Raw genomic sequence first — 23,846 nt, 5'->3', positions numbered from 1 at the left:
ACTGACCCCCATAAAAATAAATTGTTAAAATATGTTACATATATATTTATATATCAATAGAAAGATAAAATCGTGAATTTTGTAAATATTTAAAAATAATGCACATGTAACTTAATGCTAGAATTTATTTGGCACTCAAAACATGCGGAAAATAGACAAAAGGGTGCCTCTAAATGCAGTACACCCATGCATTTTAGGTTCCCCCTAAAAGCAGAATGCAACCAAATCAGCCATTTTTATTTCTGTACATTTTCAAGAACAAGTCCTTAGGCATCATTTCATAGTATTTTCAGGGTACATTCGCCAGCTTTTTAAAGAGCTATGTTACCCGCTAAAAAATTCATGAAATTCTGCATGTGTAAAATCGGGATGTTTTTGGAGTTACCGCCCTTTATTTTAGAGTCTCACAAAATTAATTTTTAAAATGTTTCTACATACTTTTTTCATGTATTCGAAAGATAATTTACTATATTATGCAACTGAGAGTTTAAAAATGTTATTTTCATGTATACCGCATAAAAATAGCAGGAAAATCCCTACCCATCATGCTTTTCCCCAGAGAAAAACCCCCTGGATTTTATACGAAACTGTGTTTAGCTACCTAAAATTAAACAAGTTTATTTCCTGTTTTGATAATTGTATATGTCGATATCTAAATTGGGCACTTAAAATTATGTTCAATATCAAAATAAAATGTACTTGACCGTTTATTTCTAATTGTTTACATCCTATATTTATTGTTATCTTTGTAAAGTAATTGTATAATATGTTTAAAGAGGCATTATTCGTTCAATTATAAAAATTATGGATATCCTTACAAGTGTAGGCTTAAAATCCATAAAATAAGAGAATCATTTTCAATCATCAGTAACATATATATATATATATATATATATATATATATATATATATATATATATATATATATAAATATATAAACTTAGGTTTACCTTTGTTTCCTATTATAATGGTTAGAATTTCTTCCCCTTCGACAAAGAGTTTATAATATCCAAAGGAGGATTTAGTAATGATATGAATCTCAGAGTGAATCCAAAACTGGTGTGGTTTGTCCCCTTGGCTAATGGTTGAGGCAGCGTCAAGTTGAAATTGTTCCCTCCTGGGTCCAAACCAAGTGGCGTCTTTTGGCTTTGGGTACGAGATCAAGGGAACTTTTAAAACAACATACCCATCGATGTTTTCTTGATAATGCAGAGAGAACGTTGTATTAACGTCTAACCTTGGAGAGCCTTGAAAAAATAATTCCTCAAAAAAATAAAACTGTATTTTCGTTACGGTCAAAATGTATTTACAAGTTGTCAAGTTATATGAAAGATACCAAGCACACATTTTTTGAAAACGTTTGTTTTGGAAGTGAAGGATATATTTCAAGCAATTCATTTCTTTCTTTCTTTCTCACTTTTTTTCCTTTCTTACTGATTCGTTATAAACATACATAAGCAATGTCCACTGTATTTTTATACCAATATTGAACCATATATTCGGTGTTTAACATATTATCAAAACAAAGTCGTTGCTTTTGTTTACATGCATCTTGCTTAGAATTTTACGACTTTGCTATGCATAAAACGGGGATAACGATTTTGTATGCCAAACTGCCAAGAAGATGAAGTATTACTTACATTCTACGAACAGATGAATTGAACTTGAGGTATGATTGAGTTGGTCATTATAAGCATCACAAGTATACTCTTTCGTGTGTTCACACTCAAGTTTCTGATAACTATACATAGGTTCAGCTTTTTTCCCTGGTAACCATGAAATGTCTCCTTTCTCATCATTACCGGTTATATAAACCTTGGGCTTTGGATTGCCTGCACACGAACATTGAATTACAGCAGACGCTCCTTCCTTGGCTTGTATGATATTTTCTGTGATTATGTTCCCGTTTATAATTCCGAGAATGGTCGGTTTAGCAAGATCTTTAAGTAAAATCAAATGCTTCATTGATTCAGAGAAAATTGAGATATATTTAATTATTTTGGTTAAAATATTAATCTCAAAGTTTTGGTTGGATGGAAGTTTTCCAGGTCACAAAGTTTTTAATTAAACGATGTATGTAAGGAATCTGGTTTGTGTCAAATAACAATACAATGTACACATGAAAAAAGAAGGAGTTTCTTATGGCTATTATTTTTGTTAAATTATTGCATATGTCTTGTTTTACCCAGTAACAATATTTTACTAATTCACTCCAACTTTTGACCTTTAAAATGAGGCCAAATTATTTAAGATACAATCGTAACGTCAGGCGGATTGATATGTTTTTGACGTTAGTTTAACATGACGTAGGCAACATGCTTTATACGAAATAAAATATTTTTTAGCCAATCAGAAAGCGCGTTACAACCAAAATTGAATTATAACACTCTTACATTGCACATCTATGTTTATTTCCGTGGAGACTGTATTTGAACCACGACTGTTTTTGTAATCACCAATTGCCACACACTGGTATTTCAGAGGTTCCGTGCTATTAACAGTCTGTCTTGGTAAATTTGCTGTTGTTATAACTTCATCGATTGTCCCATCCAAATTCACTTTTCTCCATTGGAATGTACAAGGCGGATTGCAGTCTGCCATGCAGAATACTGGTCCAAAGCTTGCACCATTATGCAACTTTACACGTGTGTTGAATTCGGGAGTCATCGTCACAGCTTCCGGACCATCTGTATACATTAATAATGTACAATATTTTAAATGAAATAAACAAATGGTTAAAATGATTTATGGAGTAAAGGAATAAGAATAAACTTTTTGGCATTTGAAATTGATTGGTGTTTGTACATAAATTATTTACTTACATAGAGGTTGCATGTACGCAAAGTCACTTATTGATGTAAACTGCTCTCTAGCCTGGCATTGGACATACGTATAGGAAGTTACGTTCATGGTCAGTGTCTGGCTATCAGACTGGACGACTGTATTGTTCACCATCCACGTATAAACGATGGCGGGAAATTTTTTAAAATAAAGTGGCCTCGACCGCGATATGCTGTGACATTTCAGTGTTGTTGATTGACCTATGGGAATATTTCGTATTCCTGTGATTTTTGGATTGTCTGGCAAAGCTGAAAATTAAACTGCAATAAATGTAAATGTGGACACGAAAATAAGATTTAAAAAATTGAGTACTGTATACACAGACCACAATAATCATAAATCCAGTCCAAGTATTGTAGAATAATTTCAAAGCAAAAAACAAAGTGTCCACTAATTGTTCAAAAATATGTGAAATGTTATAATAGTTTCTTTAATATTAGTGGTCAATGTACTTCTTGGTTCAAGTTAAAAAAATCGGTTTGAAAAATATGTGTATTCCCGACAAATTATCCTAGAAGAACGTTTTAGGTATTGCACTTCAGGGCACCTTTCATTTTCCGGAAGCGCTGAATTTCACAGCAATTCGTGTATAAAAATATGTTACGTTTTATTTTATTTAATGATTTACGGACAGAAATATAGACATAAATAAGGACTGAGAATAAAAAATTGTTTTAATACATTTTAAAAAAGCCTATTGTTAGCTGATAGTTACTTTTCTTTCCAAACATACGAGTATATCTGGAATTTAATCTTAAAACCCGCCAGTTATTTTTTGTCTCCATACGATTTGAACCTTTCACTCTTTTCTCCAACTTTTGTTGATCCCCCCTTTTAATGTGCTTTTAATGTGCTTGCATGACTACTACTAAAAAACTGAAAGTATCCTTTTATCAAACACAAATATTTTTCTATGAAAAAATATACGCACCTCTGCTTAATTTTTAAAATATGTAATGAGATACAGTAAAACACAAAGTACAAAGTTTATCATTTTTACCATTGACTACAAGCACGACTCCATGATTTGTTCTAAAAGATTGAACATCGTATCCTAATGCGTAGTAGCCTTCATCAGTCGCTGAAACATTTGATAAAACAAATGTAAACAACCTGGATGATGTTGTTAAATCATTTGCAGACACAGCGTAACGAGGCATGCTAGCACCAGAATCTGTCAGCTGAAACAACGTTTTAGCTGTGGTTGGGATTGGTATGTACAGCGTCACGTTGCTTCCTTCTTTCACTTCTAACACTGATTCTGAATTTTAAAAAAATCACAATAGTGTCTTTGGTATACTTATTTCTGATTAAATAATAATTGTGCAATGTCATTCTCTACGTTTCAAGTTAAGCTGATAGAGGTATTTTCAATAAGGAAGAAAATAACATGAACACATAGCGCACTTACGATGAAAAGTCATCCTACTTTCGACGTATGTAGAGCGAATCGTGGCACGAACAAGAACCTCGACAATATTGTAGTTAAGGATATCCTTAAGGACAATTTTATTATCATAAACTCTCGTGAATCCTAAGTGACGTCCGTCACACGTCACGCTTACGTCATGGTATTTGGATTCATGTGACCATGTGAACATCATATCTCCATTCATAAAATGGGATTTTATCTCAAATGATTGTCCTGTAAAAGTTTTAAATTGAATTTCATTTGTATTTTGTTGTTGGTTTTTAGCGGTTTTTTCCATTATGTTGGAAAACATGTTTTTTTTCAATTGTTTAATACGTTTACAAATGTATATATACAATTGTATTTGTTGATTAAAGGACATTTATAAGTTATTTACCATTTTGAATTTAAGTCTTTTTGATCTAAGAAATATTAATGACACCTTTGCACAAAATATATATAATTTTTTTTTAAGAAATCATACATTAAAAGGGTTTGTTTTTCAATTAAACACTGGAACAAAAATAACTGAAATTATAATTATACACTGAAGAGCAAAATACTCTAATGTAACAATTTAACTAAAAAGAAGTTATGATAAACACGTTAATTTTGAACAGTTTTAGTTCACACCGTTTATTAAAATAGTCTTACTATCAATATATTACATACATGTTTTATCAAATGACAGGAAGCTATTTAGATATTTAATTTATAAGATTGGAACAGTCATTCTTTTAAAATGTTGATCTATCGCAAAGGGTATCAACAAATCAACAAAACCAATATGTAGCAAATGGTCTACTCTCACTGTCAAAATGAAATTGATTATATTGTTGTTAAAGGGGAATGGTCACGATTTTGGTCAAAAATTGTTTGTTTGTTTTTTGATTTTGATATTTACAATGCTTCAGAGGGGCATTTTTTATAGGCATCCGAAATTTGAGTGCCATTTGTTGAGTTAAATGCGAGTTACGGAGCTTGAAATTCTTCGCTATGTAAACAAAGCGTTTGTTTACATTTTGAATGTTGAAGTAATAATTTTTAAACCTAAAACGAATGTGTTAAACGTTAGGAACTGTTTATATAGGCTTAAAATGAATAAAAAGATAGACAAATAAGCAAGAAAAATTATTTTTTACTGGTATATTGAACCTATTACACAAAACAGGGTACGAGCTTTGTTTACATGATTAAGAATTGTGAGCCCTGTATCGTGCTAATAACTCTACGAATGACTCTCAAATTTAATTTGATCCTTAGAAATGCATTTCTAAAGCATTGTAATTAATAAAAACATAAAAATAAAATTTGATTTAAATCGTGACCATGCCCCTTTAATGATATAGACCAAAACTGGCCAACGGATTCAATTGTTTTGTTAACCCAAGAATTAAAACAAATCAAAACGATGATTAAATAATATTCAAAACTACAGTATAAAGCCTAAATTTCTTTGATGCAGTCGAAACTTGATTTAAAGAAAAATAATTTCAAAGTAGTTAACCTTTTAACATAGCAATTTTATTTTCTTTGATAACTCAATATTTTCAACAAATTTAGAGCACTTTTAAGAATATAAAAAAAAACTACCGTATAAGTATATGCATATTAATTTGATTAAATGCAGTTACAGCTTGTTTTAATACAGATATGATTAAGAAGTATTTAAATTTAAAAAGAATATCAATAAATTAAGAAAATTACCTTTCGATCTTTCTGGTAGAACAAGTAATAGAAATAGAAAAAACGAAGTCGGTTTCATTTTTTCAGATATGTTGACGAACGCTGTAAATTCATTTTTTTTCCTCTTACCAAATGAACACGCCTACATTTGACGATAATTTTATTGTGATATAAAGTTTTCGGTCATTAACTACGAATCCTGATATTTTTTTTTAGTTAAACAAGGAAGCACTAGCTAATTACTGATGCGGATATCCATTTTGTTTTTAATCAGACCTACTGGGAAACAAACACTTTTTTTTAAATTTATTTCTTTTGTTGTGTTTTATTTTTTTGGTTTAGTATTGAATAACATATTTTACATGAATGTACCGATACAGATATTAAAGGCGTAAATTGAAGAAAAAAATTAGATTGAGAAAGATTTAGTCAATAGCACTCAGCCCAGAATGAAATCCCGCCATAAAAAAATGAAAATAGACTTGTAGATAAGAAAATTGAAACGGTATAGCAACGGTTTCTGATTCAGTCACCTTGTATGACTTAAGTATGTTACATTCAGTTGACAAAATAGTACAGTTTTATTTTATTAACTAAATGTAAAAACATGACTAAGATTTTATACACGATTTTCATTGAATACTTATAGTATATTATTTAACGCAACATTTGATAATGAACATAAACTATGAATGATACGTGTTTATGTGAGGAATTATTTTTTTCTGGAACGAACGTGTTTTCCTCGGCATATTCAAGTATACATATTATGTACGTGAGTACAATGAATTTCCTTCTTCCTTTATCGCTTTAATTAATTATTCATGTTTTTAAAAGTAAACATATTTCAATTATGCTTTAAATGGTAGCATCATTAAAACTTTCTTTTATAATTATTATTTAACTACTCAGTAAACTGCTTCGTTGGAGGTGAAAGTCGAGATGTTTCCTTGGAAAATTAAGAAAACAGTTTTTATTTGACACATTCGTAAATCATAGCAATAAGGATAGGTTTGGATTATAATGGATGTATCTTTGACAGCCATTCTTGGTTGTTTTTTTATGATGTTGTGTAGCCGCCATCCACATGTATCGCTGTGCCTGTCATATTGTTTCCAGCAGGGGAGCAAAGGAAAACAACCAAATCAGCTATCTACAATGCATAAAAAATGAAAATCGATTTGGTTTGCTAAACAAGTATAGTCTGAAAAAAGTTATCTTAACTTTTTAAAATGTACCAGTACTTGGTGAAATATCTATTATTATAGATTATATATTAAGTCAAATAAAAAGTTTTGTCCTTAAATATATATAGATAGATATTATCTGCACGAATTGTACATAGAAGCAATTTGATTGAAGTGATTTTTAAAAACAAAACAGATCATTTATTTACAAATAAAACACATAAATTCTTTCATGTTTGGGTATCATTTGAAATCATACAAAATGATATTTGCTTTAAGCCTTGAACTGTGGTAATTCACTATATATTTATAGAGAGATATATTTTTTAAGGTAACGAACACAGTTTAAAATGGCCACGACCACCCCGCTCTTTTATATATATATATATATATATATATATATATATATATATATATATATATATATATATATATATATATATATATATATATAGTATATTACTACCTGGCTAGCCTCTGTGAACCGTTTTGTAGGCATACACTGTAGATATTCCTCCTTCAAGAAATTTTATGATGACATAAATTACCTACGTACCACACATTAAGAATAATTTATCTATAATATAAGTCAAAAATATTATTTCGTCATTTTAATAGTCTCTACTTGAAACGATCTCCAACTTACTAAGAAAAAACCAAACAATATTCATTGAGAGGATTCATTTGATCACATCCTTTGGACATAAATAAGGCAATTCTTACTTTTATTTCGTCAAAGCTTTTGGTAGAAGTCTTCTGAAAATCTTTTATCATCTTCGTTACAACTAAAATTAAACCAATACACCTCCTCTTAGATTTTGTAAAACAATTCATATGGTGAAGATTTATGCAAGTATCGCCACAGTATGTTTACTTATTAACTCTGCGCCTCTTTCGATCATTGTGACGTTACAGTAACTTTACGTCAACTTTTGTTGTCTGACGTTATCCTTTTCCCCACAGTGCACTCGCGATAACGTGTAGGAAATAACATGATTTTTTATGTGAAGTGTGTCGTGGGTATTTAACCAATTCCATCGAAATATAGGTGGTCTTTTTAGCTCGTATTTTTTGAGATCATGTAGAACTTGAATTTGAGTTAATAAAGTGTTTATTTGATAGGATTTGGATTTGTTCAATAGCTTATTCATAATTTTTCTAAATGGCACAGGTGATCCCAATTAAATTATGCGTGGGAAATGAAGTAATTCTTCCATTTCCTCATTTTTATTGCTCGTAGCGTTTAAGACCGTTCATTAGTAAGAAAATAAAAGTGATTATTTATGTTGTATTTGTACTACTATATACATTTATTTTTTACTACGTGCTTTTACGGTCTTAAAGTTAATGTGCAAATTACATTACAGCTTTATATTTTATCCACACATAATAATAAAAAAATTGAATACATATAAATCAATTGGTCAACAATTTAGCTTGTCTTTGGCTGTCGATCACATGCTCGATCAACACTCATGCTGTGCACACAACAATAAAAGGTCACTTTCGGAACAATCATTATACTTATTCACATACACATATACTTAATGTATTTTACACTACAGACGAATCAAAGTGCAAGAATCTAATTAAACAGGGTAAAACTTCAAAAACAGAACCTCTACCCCGGAAAACAATGTTTTCCTCGAATTTTACTCTTTCCAAGATAAATGTCTGCATCAACGCACGAACTGTCTATATACAACTTGCCCTTCACGATTGTGGAAACAAAGCCTTGAACGTTACGACCTTTAGTTTTCGACATTTAAAAAAATGGATATATTTGCTTGATAGTCATGATAAAATTGTTTTTCCCTGTATGCTGTAAATATATTTCTTTTAAATTTTGAAGTCTTTTTTTCTCATAATTAAATTTAACACATAAACTGAGAAGTAAATATGATTTATATATAATTTCCGAAATCTTTTACGCGAATTCTCTAGTGTCCACGGCAATTATTCGTCGTTCTTGTATTTAAGGTCTGCTTTGTAAACGAAGCTTAAATAAAATATGCTTAAAGTTAAGACTTTAAAATCATAAAAATTGTACTTAACATTATTTTCCGTTTAAAAAGGCTAAAGTTAATTGGACTCAAAGGTTTTTCTGGAATATTTTTGTCAAGCAAATACCCTCATTTGTTAAATTACAGCGCTTGCAATAAATTATGCGCGAAATTGATTTTTAAAAAGAATTGAGAATAAATGTGTTTCCAATAAGCATGCGTGTAATTGAATACATGTACTTTATTATATCTATTTGTCGTTTTAAGTTCTGTGTTAGTAGTACCAACATCGTGTTTATACACTTAAGAGTCTACAGAGTACCGTAAAAGATAAAAACAAAATACTGTATTTCATGCGGACATTTTACTAAAAGTGAAAAATACGTACACATTTTGTGTATCCCAACTAATGAATTTTAAATCAACCAATAAATAATAAGGTAATTATAAGCTGTCAAATAAATTTAATCGTTAATAACATTTAAAAATAATAACCTATAGTACTGCTCTACAATAATAATTTCAATGTATAGTATTAAAGTTTGTTTGGGGGGGGGGGGGGGGGGGTTGTCGTTTAAAATGCTTACATTGGTTCAATACGATATCGAAGCATTGTATGTATTTTAATCGTTTATATATTACAAAAAAAAAAATACTTATTCCCTTTTTGGTTTAAATGCACGCGATGTAATATCTCATTAACATATATATAAAAAATATCTGCTTTAGAACGATTTTTTTTATTAAGTTGTATATCAATATGTTCATAGTGCACATCTAACTTGATAATCTATGGACTCAATGTTTTATTAATGCATAACAGGGAATGAATACTTACGAGGAGTATTAACTGTTGAAGGACAAATGGCGTTACATGTTACACCGAATTCTGCTGACTCAAGAGCCACTGCCTGATAATGAAATAAAAACATACAATGATACTCAGTAAGTACCTTACATGTAAAACGAGATTAAAACCTGAAAAAATGACTAACAGGAGACCTTGTTGCAAAATTTGGCAATTCAGTCACCCGTTTTTAGACTCTCAAATCCTTAAATAACTTTCAGTTGGCTTTCAGTTTAGGGAATAAGAACAGCTTATCTTCAAAAAATCAGTTGTTGTGTAAAGAATATAAACAGAATTGATTCATGATTTTTATCTTTTTAAATTTCATAGATTACAGAATAGGTCGGTCGTATAACTTTATACTTTGGGGTCACAAAATATTTTTTTTTAACTGTTTTAATAACAAATTAAATTTAAAAAATTAAAACGTTGTACATTTTAACAAAATATCGAATAATTTCAACTGAACATTAGAACTAATGAATAAAAAAAATACAATGTTACAAAGTTAATGAACGTATTAGTGGATAAATGCTTAACAGAAAAGCAACGAAATCCTATTTGGTTACTTTCTTTTTAAATCTTTTAACACGAGTTGGATAGATTAATACCGGTTCATTGATTTTTGAAAAATTGACATATCAATTTAAAACGAACCCAGATAGAATTATTATCATATTTGGTTTTAAATCGAGGATATCAGCATTTTACTTAACATTGTCCGTGATAGACGTTTATCTTTATCACGAACAGTATTAAGTAGAAATGTGTATTTTTGAGTAAAAAATTTATAGATAAACATACTTAGAAATGGACGTCCATCTTCATTCCTACCTTGCAACAACAGTTTTGAAGTCAAGGAAACCAGCAGCAGGTCTACCATGATCAAACCGATTATTGTTCAGAATGCTGTTGATCATGACGTATTCATTAGATCCATCCACGATGAGAAGATTGGATTTTCTGAGGAGGATAGACAATTCATCAGACTTATGGATAAGGGTTCCGAAGGGACTGCACCGGGAGCTGGAAAGCCCCTCTTCCCTTCAAAAAACACCGACAGAAACTACCAAACAACAAACCACAGGCGGTAAAGCGAGCTACCATTCTCGCAAACAGTCTTCGCAAGAATGACACCAAACGACAGCACTTCACCGCATTCATGGAGAAAATGTTCAACAAAGAACATGCTGGTCCTGCAGAACCACTTGTAGAGAACCAAGAGTACTGTTATATGCCGCTCTTTGGGGTCTACCACCCCAAGAAGCCTGACCAAATACGAGGAGTGTTTGACTCCTCCGCCACATACAATGGCATATCCCTGTACGATGTCCTACTTCAGGGACCCGATTTGACGAACAGTCTTTTGGGCATACTACTTCGGTTCCGCAAGGAAATGGTTGCCTTTGTTGGAGACATACATCACATGTTACATTGTTTCAAAGTCACAGAAGAACACTTGAGATATCTAAGATTTCTCTGGCATGAAGACAGTGATGTCGACAAGGATCTCAAGGAATACTGTATGCACGTACATATATTTGGCAATAGACCATCTCCAGCTGTCGCAACATATGGCCTGAAGAAAATAGCTGAGATATCCAAGAGCACACACGGAGCAGAGGTGTCAGAATTCATCTGCCGTAATTGCTACGTACATGATGGCCTAACCTCCTGCCCCACTGCTGAAGAGGCCACGAGCTTCCTACAGAACACTCAAGACGCCCTGAAACAAAATGGCAATCTCAGACTTCATAAATTTACCTCAAATAGTCCTATTGTGATGGAAGCATTTGATCCTGAAGATCTTGCCAAAGGTGTCTACCAACTTGATCTAGAAGACGACCCTTCAATACAGCGAAGTCTTGGCATCAACTGGAATCTCGCAGACGACAACTTCCACTTCAGTATCTCGACAGATGACAAACCTTTGTCCAGAAGAGGTGTCCTATCAACAGTCAACAGCATATATGATCCACTTGGTTTCCTGGCACCTGTTATCATAACAGGGAGACATATCCTCAGACAAATCGTCTCAGACACTTCAAATTCGGATGACCCATTGACAGAGCCTTTAAAGTCACAGTGGAACCACTGAAAGTCATCATTACAAGTCTTGGAGAACGTCCACAAACCATGTGTTATTACACCAAATCTGGGCAAGTCCCTAAAGAAGGAACTACTGACTTTTTGTGATGCCTCAGAAAAGACAATTGCAGCCGTATCCAACATGAGGACAACTATGAGGATGGATCCCAACAAGTAGGATTTGTCAAAAGTGGCACCTAACTGGTCACACAATTCCACGACTTGAATTATGTGCAGCTGTTTTAGCGGTTGAAATAGCTCAAACAGTTCAAGACCATATTGACACTGAGTTTCAGGAAGTGAAATATTTCACAGACAGTCATGTTGCTTTAGGTTATATCCACAACGACACAAGGCGTTTCTTTGTCTATGTCTCCAATAGAGTGGAGAAAATAAGAAATCTTAGTCAACCTGAACAGTGGTCTTATGTACCTACAAGTCTTAACCCTGCAGATGAAGGCACCAGGGGGTTATCACCTCAAGATCTACAAAAATGTGCATGGTTGAATGGACCCTCCAGTTTCCTTGCCAAGATTCCTCTCACACACACACACACACACACACACACACACACACACACACACACACACACACACACACAAATGGTAAGACATTTGCACTCGTGGATCCACAGGATGACAAGGAAATTCTTAGCACCTGTTTGAAAACTGAGTATATGCCTACACTTGGGACTCACAGATTTGAAAGATGCCAAGATTGGAATCTCCTTATTGAGAGTGTTGCTCTTTTGAAACGTTTCATTAAGCACAGGAAAGAAGACAAACCAAAGATTCGGTTAAAATCTGTTGACTCTTACAAGGCTGCTGAAACATGTATTATCAGAGCCGTTCAACAAGAAATGCATGTTGAAGAAATGTCATGCTGACGCTCATCACAAAACTTACCAAGGAACAGCTCAATACTTTCACTAAACCCTGTCCTAGATGATGATGGCATCCTACGTGTTGGTGGTCGATTGAAGAAAGCTTCAGCTGACGTTGTCTGCGCACTACCCATACTTATACCAGGGGAACATTATGTTGCTACCCTGCTGATTGTCAAGTGTCATCAGTCAGTTCGTCACCAAGGTCGTTACTTCACAGAGGGCAAGGTGAGATCCAGTGGGTATTGGATAACGGGATGTAGACGTCTCGTTGTCTCGATCTTGCACAAGTGTGTGATTTGCCGGAGGATGCGACGACAGTGTGAATCGCAGAAGATGTCTGACCTACCAGAAGATCTTTTGATTCCAGGTCAACCTCATTTTACCTCTGTGGGCGTAGACATTTTCGGACCGTGGGACGTTATTACACGTTAAACAAGAGGATCCTCTGCAAACAGCACCTGTCTGGTGACCCGAGCAGTGCATATAGAAGTGCTCGAAGAGATGTCATCATCCTCATTCATAAATGCGCTAAGACGGTCCACCGCTATAAGAGGAAAAGTGAAGTTGTTTAGGTCAGATAGGGGTACAAACTTTCTTGGTGCCATAGATCCTTACGCATAGATGCAATCTGTGTCGTAGATACCCCAGTGAAAAAAATACCTTTACAATGAAGGGACTGTTTGGAAATCTAATTTGCCCCATGCTTCCCACATGGGTGGTGTGTGGGAAAGGCTAATCGGTCTGACACGTCGAATTCTCGATAATATGCTACTAGATCATGGCATAGTTGGACTGACGCACGAAGGTTTGGTCACTTTCCGAGCGCATTTATCAATTATCGCCCTCTATCGGCTGTTTCATCGGATTCAGATTCACCATTCATTCTTATACGTCAAATATGTTACTTGCGCAAAAAACGGATTCCATGCATGAAAGGATTTCCTGTGAGACAGATTCCAAAGACTTGTTGCGTGTCCAGTGGAAAAGAGCACAACATCTTGCTACTATATTCTGGGATAAGTGGAAAAAAGAAATATCTACACACTTTACAGAACCGTAGGAAATGGCACCAGACAGAGAGGAATGTCCAGGTTAATGATGTCATCTTACTTAAAGATAAAGACGTGCATCGTAACGATTGGCCCTTAGGAATTGTCACCAAAGTGTTTCTTGGAGAAGATGATCTAGTGCGTAAAGTAGAGCTCAAGGTTAGCCGGAATGGAAGAGTTAATTCATACATCCGACCAGTGCACGAGATCGTTGTTCTTCTCGAACAGTGATGGACTTTAGTTGTTCTTGTTGTTGCACAATTCAGGCATTTGTGTACTTTTGAAATCTGTATGACTATTTAGTTTTTATCATACACAGTATGTGTAATTGAAACTCAATTTCTGTATAAAAATATATCTTAGGTTAAGTGACAATAGTTTAAGTTTGATGTAATATCATTAAGATATCAGACGGGGAGTGTTCCGTCTCCGGAATAATTTTCAATTTCGTCCGGATTTGTGTTTTTCTTTCATAATATAGAAACGTTGTACAAACGTTTTGCGTTAGTTTAAGCACGTGCTTCCGAGCACGATTCCTACATTTCATGTCTCTTTGATAGCAAGATTTATCGTAGTGGAGTCTGTCCCTGCAAAGCGTAAGTGTAAATCATGATATTTTCTTAATTATAAGTTTGTAATTATAGTTTATTTATTAGTCCAAATATATAATACCACGCAACTATTTAAATAGTAAGATAAAATTCGGAATGAACTCATCGTGTTACATAATTGTATTCATATATTTTTTCTTATCTTTTAACATAACTACTTAGTATTCAAAATATATTGATACATTTCATCTTTATTGATCTTTGATGCATCTGTAAACTTTATTACTTCTGTATTTTCCTACATATGTTTTTGTGTGGCAAATGTTTATTGTGAAATTGTGTTTTGATATTGAGTGCATATTGTTTACATGCTGATAAGCCATTAAAGTAAGAAAGTTATATATTATACTTATGGGTATATCCTGTTCCAATTGTTCATTTTGAAGGGAATGTCTGTTTAAATTTAGAAAGTATGGTCACCAATAACCGTCACAATCCTGTATGATTATTTTTAGAGTATTGGTACTTGAGATTCAATTGTTATAGTGTCTTTTGTTAATTATTTTCAGTTTTCTTATCATTTTGGCACAGCCTTGTTAATGTAAATCATCTTTACTTTGATGCCTTTGGATTTTTACTAGCGGTGTAAACAATCTCCGGATTAAAGACTGCATATTGGTTATTGTCACATTTAGTGTCCAAACTGTTTGCCATAGTTTTTACCTGTATATATACTTTAATCAACATCAGGTGTCCATAGATTTATTTTGAGTACCTAAAACTCACTCAACTGGTTAGGCATTTAAAATACCCGTGCGAGTGTGGTCAGTTTGGGCGTAGCAGGCACCTGAGAAGCACTTGCTGTCCTGTAATAGAGTTTGTTCTACAAAATATTTACATCTGAGCATATTCTTACCAGGTTCTTCTCACTTCTGAGGTAAGAGAGTTTTATTTTAAAGTTTTTTTATTGTTAATTTCATTTGCAATGACAGCCAAGTTCCTTTTTTGTGTTTTTGTTCATTTGTTCCATAGAGTTGTTTTAAACTTAACATATTGTTGAAGTACATAAAAACTGGTAATGTTTATTTAGTATACAAAGTAACAGTGAAGTAACAATGCTCCGTAAACATTGTAAAAAGTGTGTATAGTAATTGCGTGAATTCAGTGTATATGTTAACATGCTATTTGTATAATGTATATAGTATGTGTAAAGTTCGAGTGTAAAAATATATAAGTAAAACATGAGTAAAAGTATGCATGTATAATACTAGTAAATACATGTAAAATATGTGTGTAAAATAATGTATATGTATGTGGAAAAACGTGCATAGAATATAACCCCAATGTATGGTATATACAGTTATGAAATGTATACTATTATTAGATCCCAGTATTGCAGTATTCAGTATTCAAGGAACTCAGCCTTTAGAAAAATGGAACCACCATAAACAGTCAACATTCAACTATTCAACAGTCAAGATTCACCAACTTTGGCCTGTCTTACACGGATACACGGACGGATGGTTTTTTGAGCCCGCCGAGGTCGCCATTACGGACCAGCCAATAAGTGACATACAAAAAACTATATTTCTTTGTAAAACTTAAATTACAAGATAAACAAATGTATTGAACATTAAAATGTAGTTAATTATTCAACTAGTTATTCTTTCTGACAACCAGCACGGCCAATCTGTGACAGTTATGTAAACTTCGGGCTTGGGATTATAAATACTTGAACATGAGTTTTGTTCTCATGTACAGTTTTGAGGACATAGAACCCACTCCTTGTTTATATTAAACGTCAATTGATTTACAGATGTAAATCGTTGTAGTGAGACTTTCAAAATATTGTGAATTAATTCAAAATTGAATTTTAATGACAAAAATATGCAATATTTAAGGGTTTGTGTACTTTTAGTCACCTTTTGGTTTCCTTTCTCACATTTTAGTAGACTGTTGGGAACAGGCATATTTGGGGGTTTTCTTAAGTTAGTCCAAATAGTATCGTATTCGTTGTCCGATGTCTTGTGTGATAATCTTTCCTTTAAATGACCGTGGAAGGATTATTTTTCAAACGTATGCTGATGGCAGATTTAATTTAAGTTTTTTTAAAGTAATTTGTTTTAAACAGAGTTAAATCCTAAAGATGAATTAATGTTATCATCATCATGTTCACATTGTTTAAAAGAAAACAAAAAGTGTTGGCAATCAAAAAAATCTATCTTTCGATGATATGTTTAAATGTTTTACAAATGTGAGCATTGTTTGAACAACAAACACAAAACTATGTCCTGTCGTCTATGATAAATTTTATTAGTTTTCGTTAATCGAATGTGTGAACACCATTGCAAACACTCTATATGTGTTTAATAACACTATATAACTGTGGGAGTTATATTCAGTGATTTGGAATTGAAGATTGTACGGGTTTTAATTAAAAGTACACGAAATGGTGATTGTATGTATATATCATTTCTACATTACACAGGTGTCGCTTTCAGCCGTATTGTCTTTAGCCGATGGTTACTCCGCCATCTATGGGAATAGCTGTCCCAGTCATATTCTGACCTGCTGGGGAACAAAGGAACACCACTAAGTCAGCTATCTAAATAGGAAAAAATACCGATCTTTCAGCAATGCAACTTCAATGATGGTGTGTTATCAACGATACTCTTTTCAAGTTTGATTTGACACTCCCTACCATATTGAACATAATAATGAATATAGAAAGTCAAAACCTAATTCTTCTTAAAAATTAAGGTATTTCCGCCTAATAACTTAGTTTATGGTTTATGATTCAAACGATTTCCCTTCGACTAAATCTTAAAGTTGTAAGTCATTTTATTGAAATTAAAAAACAATTTAAGGCAATTGAAAGACTCCCCCCCCCCCCGCCCCCCCCCCCCCCCCCCCTCAATGTGAACTAACGACATTAGGCAAGTTTCAATATCTCTATTTTTCATTAAAAAAATCAATCAGTAAACAGGTTATTAAAAGAAAAGAATATAAAACAAAAGAAAAACTGTTAATGGTTCTAACAACAGGAAGGTGAGAAATAAGAAAAAAACCCTGCGGCGATTGTTTAACTAAATTTGAGGGGTGGGGGGGGGTGATACATTGTAAAAGAGCAATTGGGGATTTTTGATGTTTTTGTTTTTGTTGTTTTGTTTTGTCTTTATGAAGAATTAAGTAAAGAATTATTGCAGATAATTATAAATTATATTGATTAATTGATTGATTGTTTCTTTTGTTCAATTAATCATTTTTTTTTCAATATTGAAATGGTTTATAATCAGGAAAGCACTTAGGGTCATCAAAATTCAATAGCTATATAGTAATATAGGTCCTCAGTGAAAGAAAACGGGTTTTCAAACATTGTTCAAAATTCCCATCGTAATGTCAAGTAAATAAAAAAAGGTTGACATGGTACCAATCAGACCTGTCTTTAGCGTTAAAGATTTATATTTAAACCACAAACTAAACTTTTTGTGTATAAAACAATTCGAAACTTTTAATTTAAAATAAATATGCGTTTCTATATATTTTAGACACATATTTTTATCAAAAGAATAAAAAAGTGGTTTTTAAATGGCAATGACAACATTCTTAAAAGATCATTTTTTTAAAGTGTCTTTAATTTTGTTCTTGTGATTTAGAAAACCTCGTGATTGTAAGTGCATAAGTACTATATTTACCTGTTCAGGTGTAGTAAACTGTTTTGTTGGGTGTGACTGTCTAGCCGCCTCCTTTGAAAACACAAAAAATAATAAACTTTAAAAAAAACAAAAAACTATAATTATGCAAAGAGGAAACTTTTATAATTACAGTTAGCATTGTAATTAATAATTGTATGGGCGAAGTCAAGATAATGAGCATTCAATAATTTAATTTTACAGAACATAATTTCATCACTGTTGTGCATAAATGGAATTGTACATTTACGTCTTGCAAAATGTTTGCTGTCATGTATCTGCATTATAAATTTAGCGAATATGATTATCTAATTATCAGTTTTGTAAAATTAAAAAGATTGTCTCAGAGAAAAACATGCAAATTCTTTTTTATTTTAAATAGTTCAAAAAGGTTCATAGACTTTTTCATTTGGCTTTGTATATAAAAGATCGATGATGTTTCAAGGTTTAAAACACATTTAAACATTTCGTCCATTGTTTTTATTCTTAGTGACAACAATATATTTTTAAACATATAATTGCAAATTAAGGGACGCTGGTACATGTAATAAAAAAAATGCAGGGCTATCTTTCATCATTACAAAAAGATTGTTGCATTATAACTTAATTATATCTTTTGCATATATGTTAAAGATGATTAATATTAATTTTTTACATTGATTGTATTTTTTTAAAATTTATAATTAAGGTCAAGATCTAGCAAATGATTCTAGAGTGTGTTTTTGGTGCTAGAACCATTATGACGTCATAATCAATTTAATGAATTTTTTCCTGTATTTTATGGCTTTAAAGGAATTATGTGAAAAATAAACAATATTTTGACATTCTATATTTAAACTAATCCCTGTACCTATACTCAATTTGACATCTTTTTAGAGAGAAGGTCAAGAGCTTGTTTGGTGCTGTTTTTGGAGAGACTGTAGGCATTCCAGATATATTTCATTAGTCAAAAATGGACAAAACTCCGAGATTCCTTACTTTTACCGTTCATATTAAGTAGAAAATGGTTGTTTAAAACATGATTTTTCATAGTGTTTACCAACATTTTAAGCCCCGGTACACCCTATGAAACAAAGATATTGTTATGAAGCATCATTAAAAGAATTTATATCTTGAATTTCCTTAACCTGTAGACACCTTTCATTTACTAGATCTTGACCTTAAGCTTTATAGCCCACCAAACATATACAATGGGGCACAATTTCAATTTTATGACTTTTTTGATTTTAGTCTAAAGGAATATCAGTTGTATTGACTACATGTTTAATAAGTATTTACATGTTCTTTAAAAAAACAAAACAAAACAAACAATTAAGAATTTGAATTCATTTCAGATGTGTAATTTATCCCCCCCCCCCCAAAAAAAAAATAAATAAATGATAAAACAGTGTAATTCCAGTTTTCATTTGAAGTCCGTAGTGCTTCTTTTTGTAACAGACCCATGCACATTATACCTTTATCATGTGAGAAAAGTTACTTTGTATGAATTCTATACATATATACCACGTATAGCTTACAAAAGCTTCTGGACCATTTTCATGTTTTTCTCTCAGACACGCTCATCATTTCGATTTTTTGAGATCGTATGATACAACAAAAAACCCGCAATATTCGTGTGCCCATAGACCTTTATGTAAAATAATTTGATGCAAGTTACTCTAAAAAGGTACCTTTGTTTCCTCGTAGCTCTTTCCAGTAGCTGTCTGTAGGTGTTCCAGAAAAGATGTATTAACTACAGATGCAATAAAATTCATAATGTATTAGAAACCAGAACTTGAAATATATGTGGTATTGTATGCCTACATATGCAGTTTAAGAAACTTGCTTAAAGGTTGATCAAAAATTAAAACGTAATACACTGTACAATGTATGTCTAATGCATCAAAAACGCTCACTAATAAACAGTGTTTTAAAGGATAAATACCCCATCCGACCAAAACACGAAACATATACTGACATACTGAAAAAATAAAGCATTCTGTAATATGCTTGTGTTCGTTTTTCAAATGCAAAAGTTGATTTGTGATGTGATTTTTCATTTTAAATGAATGACTGGAAAGGTATATCTATTATCATTTTTAAAAAAATCAACAAAAAATCAACACAAGACCAGGTCTAATATTTCAAATTGTGTGGGCACATTGTATTACATGTACTGTTAGAAAGTAGAATCATTTAGGCTGAATTGTAGCTATCGACAAACATTTGATACACCAAAAGAATCAAGTTACCTTACTATGATTACAAAAAAAGAAACTTACATGGTGTGTCCACAACCGTAGGACAGATGGCGTTACATGTCACGCCTTTATCTGCACACTCTACAGCAACTGCCTGTAAACATAAAAGAATAGTGTGAAATTATAATCATTCGTAGTGGCTTAGTTTTCGTGGTATTCGTGGGTATCCCTCTCCCACGCATTTACATCCTCAATGAAAACAAATTTAAAAGGAGTTATCATCGTAACTGAAACTAAAGAACGACGCATCCACAAAATGCATCCCCACAAATAAGCATAAAATACCCACAATTAACGAACATTGGCCCCCAAGAATTTAAATGAATCCACAATATGCGATCAATGCATATATTTATTATTTCTTTTTTTTTGTCAGAAGTGAAAAAGCAATGGAAAAAATATATATGGCAGTAAATAACGGATAACTATTAATGGGTTCCTATTTTTGATTGACTAAGAACGTACAAATGCAGAGCAGATATATTTGCATGCCACCATTTTTTGCTAAATCAGGCCAGACTGCTCATCTGTGTTATAGATTATATTAATCTGAACTATTGATGCGTTTTATACAAACAGTTTTAAAGATGTTGAAATTTGTTCTATTAAAAGTTTAATATTGGTCAAAGTCTAGTATTGCCGTTGGTTTCATATAGACGTGATAGGAAAAGGCGTTTATACACTTGTCCTTATGATAACTCCATAGCAAGTATTAGAACAACACGATAAGGATGTGTATACATAATGTCTTTTGTAAACTTAAAGTACATCATAGTCATAGATGTTGAAACCATAAACCATAATTAAAGTATTCTCTTGGAGAGAAATGACATTTTCCTTTACCAAAAGAATAATTGAAAACTTCTGATAGAAAATAATTATTTTTTGGTAAAAAATTTCACCTATATTGAATAATCTTTTTATTTTTTATCAACGTTTTAACTAAGATTTATGTTCGCTAGTCCGAATGTCTTCGAATTTATTTTTCTCTCTTCCTTAAACATATTCTTCATTGGTCATGAAAACCGAAATTTTTCACGATCAATGCTAAGTAGAACAGATATCTCGAATGTATTTTTCGGGGTAAACTAATTAACGATTTATACTCACTTGTGAAAAATGAAAAAAAAACAATTCCACTCTTTGAAACTAATGATTTCCTAACATTTTAATATAGTTAATTTGTTTTTTTTGTTTGTTTTGTTTTTGTTTTTATTTCTAAAATCAGACTAGAATGTTTCCCTTGGAAGGTTAACAATGTTATTACATACACGATTAAAGAAGCTGTTAGGAAATATTGAAGAAACAGGCTGGGGATTTTTCAAACAAAATTTTCTAAATCAAAAACTCCATTAAAAGAAACATAATAAAACAACACATGAAGAGGCTATTAGAAAATGTTTAGAAAGAAGTAAAGTTTTACCCTCGTGAGTCCAATAAGACCAGTCTTAGAGGCAATATAACTTGAGATACTTCCTGTTGCCTTTATTCCCATAATAGAAGAAATGTTTATAATTCTTCCCCAACCTGAAATTAGAAAAATACAGCAAAAAAGGAAAAAAATTATTTATATACTATAAAATAAAATCTGCTTTTTATTTTTGATAAATAGAAATAAAATCGTCTTCTCGGTACATTTATGCACAATGTATTAGAAGCCGAACACCAAAAAGACGAATTTTTTTTCCATTGTTGCATATATTATCTGTTAAGTAGTTACTCTAATTTCTTGTTGCACGGTCAGAACATAACCTGGGGCAATTTTTCGCTCATTTTTAATAATATCCTACTTTCACCCAATTTAAATGCAAGAGTAACGCAATTTGTCTCTAAATATAATACAATCCGTTTTATTATGCCAGCTTAAAAACATAAACATAGAATACATATATTTTTGTTATTTAATTTTACCTTTATCTTTCATTAAGCCAATAACCAGTTTTATCAATACGAATGGTGCAGTCAAATTGAGGCCTATATCTTCATCCCAAACATCATCAGACAAATCTTCAATCTTGTTGATTGATAATCGACCTGTAGAATGATAACTGAATGATTTGGTAAATTATTTTTGGCTGGCTGGAAGGATGAATCAAAGGATGAATGGATGATGAAAAGGATAGGTGAACATGGATAGATAAATAAATAAATGAGAGATTGATAGATGGATGGATGGATGGATGAATATATACCAGCTGCATTAACTAAAATGTCAACATCTCCAGACTTCAGATCTTGGAAAACCTTATGGATGTCTTCTTTGTTTATAAGGTCGCATTGGAAGTATTTAACATTCCGTTTACTTCTGTGGAAAAAATGGGAAAATATAACCAACAGAAATGTTTTTTAATTGCTTATAGAGTATAATGATATATATGTTTGCATTCCGTCTTATAATCATTCGCTAATGATTAGGGAAACAAAATCTTAACTTTTAAAGCAGAAAACCAAGCAAGTTTAGTCTGTCTATGTTTAAACATTTCAAAATAAATTTGCTTTACTCTGCTTTTATTTCATCGATGGACATCCGTACAATATCATGTTTCACTTTGTCTACCCCAATGACGTCACATCCGGCATTTGCTAAAGATGTAGCAATCACCGATCCAATGGCGCCAGCAAAGCCCGTCACAAGTGCTGTTCTGCCTTGAAGTTCCATTTCAACCTGGTCTTGCAAACGTTTTTTAAGGTGTAATATATTGATTAAGATTATTTCAACTGTAACTCAATGTAACAAAGATTTGATTTGATTTTGTTGGGTTTAATTTAATCAGATTCTATAAATACGCTTTTTTTACTATTGTTTACAAAATATAATAAATCTTGCAATAAAAAATTAGTATGGCAAGTATGGCATCTCATATTGCTTAAGAACAACAAATTCTTAAATTTGTGTAGACATCATCCCATATTATACACGAACAACATTGTTTTAAAGCCCCTTAATATATAAGTAACGAGTATTTAATGATATAGTAATAATAGTTAGCAGCTAGGTAACATAAGTTTGATTACATGAAAACTTCTTACCTGAGTTTCGTATCGTCTAAAACACCGTCATCTGAATTCGACTAAACAGCAAATTGTTATGCAATATTATTTTATAGACCAGTGACGTCATTTAAATGTCCTTGTTCTGATTTTATGCAATATCATGCATACATTTCACATTCTGAGATAACAACTTTTTAAAACATGTTTAATGGATGCTCACTCCTCCTAGACACCTGATCCTGCCTCTGGGGTTTTCCAGAGGTCCGTGATTGTTCTGTTCTGGACTATTGATTGAATAACGAATTGTCCACGGATTTTTTCCGTTTATCCCGATCATGATATTTTCCCCAAATTACGACATTTTTCCCAAT

At 32.2% G+C, this 23,846-nt stretch overlaps 3 protein-coding genes, 1 long non-coding RNA gene and 1 pseudogene across 6 annotated transcripts in view; 2 read left to right on the top strand and 3 right to left on the bottom strand.

Moving 5' to 3' along the window:
- The window catches only part of LOC117688438 (putative 2'-deoxynucleoside 5'-phosphate N-hydrolase 1), a 361,826-nt gene that overhangs the window by 193,633 nt on the left and 144,347 nt on the right, over window positions 1-23,846 (top strand). The window lies entirely within an intron of this gene.
- Window positions 1-23,846, top strand: part of LOC136276429 (cytochrome P450 3A19-like) — a 49,251-nt pseudogene that overhangs the window by 12,175 nt on the left and 13,230 nt on the right.
- LOC117687811 (uncharacterized) lies at window positions 594-6,111 on the bottom strand. The gene is made up of 8 exons (XM_066077835.1): window positions 5,960-6,111; window positions 4,253-4,486; window positions 3,842-4,102; window positions 2,823-3,089; window positions 2,394-2,687; window positions 1,641-1,940; window positions 951-1,247; window positions 594-601 (listed from the first exon to the last, which is right to left on the bottom strand). The coding sequence occupies exons 1-8, from the start codon at window positions 6,015-6,017 to the stop codon at window positions 594-596; spliced, it is 1,719 nt and encodes a 572-aa protein (XP_065933907.1). The 5' UTR covers window positions 6,018-6,111.
- Window positions 6,193-11,645, bottom strand: LOC136276471 (uncharacterized). 2 transcript variants are annotated; one of them, XR_010714922.1, is made up of 5 exons: window positions 10,780-11,645; window positions 9,967-10,039; window positions 7,849-7,910; window positions 7,592-7,642; window positions 6,193-7,091 (listed from the first exon to the last, which is right to left on the bottom strand). It is a non-coding gene; the product is annotated as an uncharacterized lncRNA (long non-coding RNA). The 2 variants fall into 2 exon arrangements; XR_010714921.1 differs by having other exon boundaries at window positions 10,810-11,140.
- On the bottom strand, window positions 16,839-23,254 carry LOC136276433 (D-beta-hydroxybutyrate dehydrogenase-like). 2 transcript variants are annotated; one of them, XM_066088380.1, is made up of 8 exons: window positions 22,983-23,232; window positions 22,674-22,786; window positions 22,393-22,515; window positions 21,905-22,008; window positions 20,503-20,575; window positions 19,912-19,973; window positions 18,245-18,295; window positions 16,839-17,154 (listed from the first exon to the last, which is right to left on the bottom strand). In XM_066088380.1, the coding sequence occupies exons 1-8, from the start codon at window positions 23,138-23,140 to the stop codon at window positions 17,062-17,064; spliced, it is 777 nt and encodes a 258-aa protein (XP_065944452.1). In that variant the 5' UTR covers window positions 23,141-23,232; the 3' UTR covers window positions 16,839-17,061. The 2 variants fall into 2 exon arrangements, with proteins under 2 accessions (XP_065944452.1, XP_065944454.1); XM_066088382.1 differs by having other exon boundaries at window positions 16,962-17,154; window positions 19,912-19,944; window positions 22,983-23,254.

The sequence above is a fragment of the Magallana gigas genome, chromosome 1 (assembly GCF_963853765.1).
Source record: "Magallana gigas chromosome 1, xbMagGiga1.1, whole genome shotgun sequence".
Classification (NCBI taxonomy): Eukaryota; Metazoa; Mollusca; class Bivalvia; order Ostreida; family Ostreidae; genus Magallana; species Magallana gigas.
Note: the sequence above shows the minus strand (reverse complement) of the source record. Positions and strands in the feature narration are given on the sequence as shown.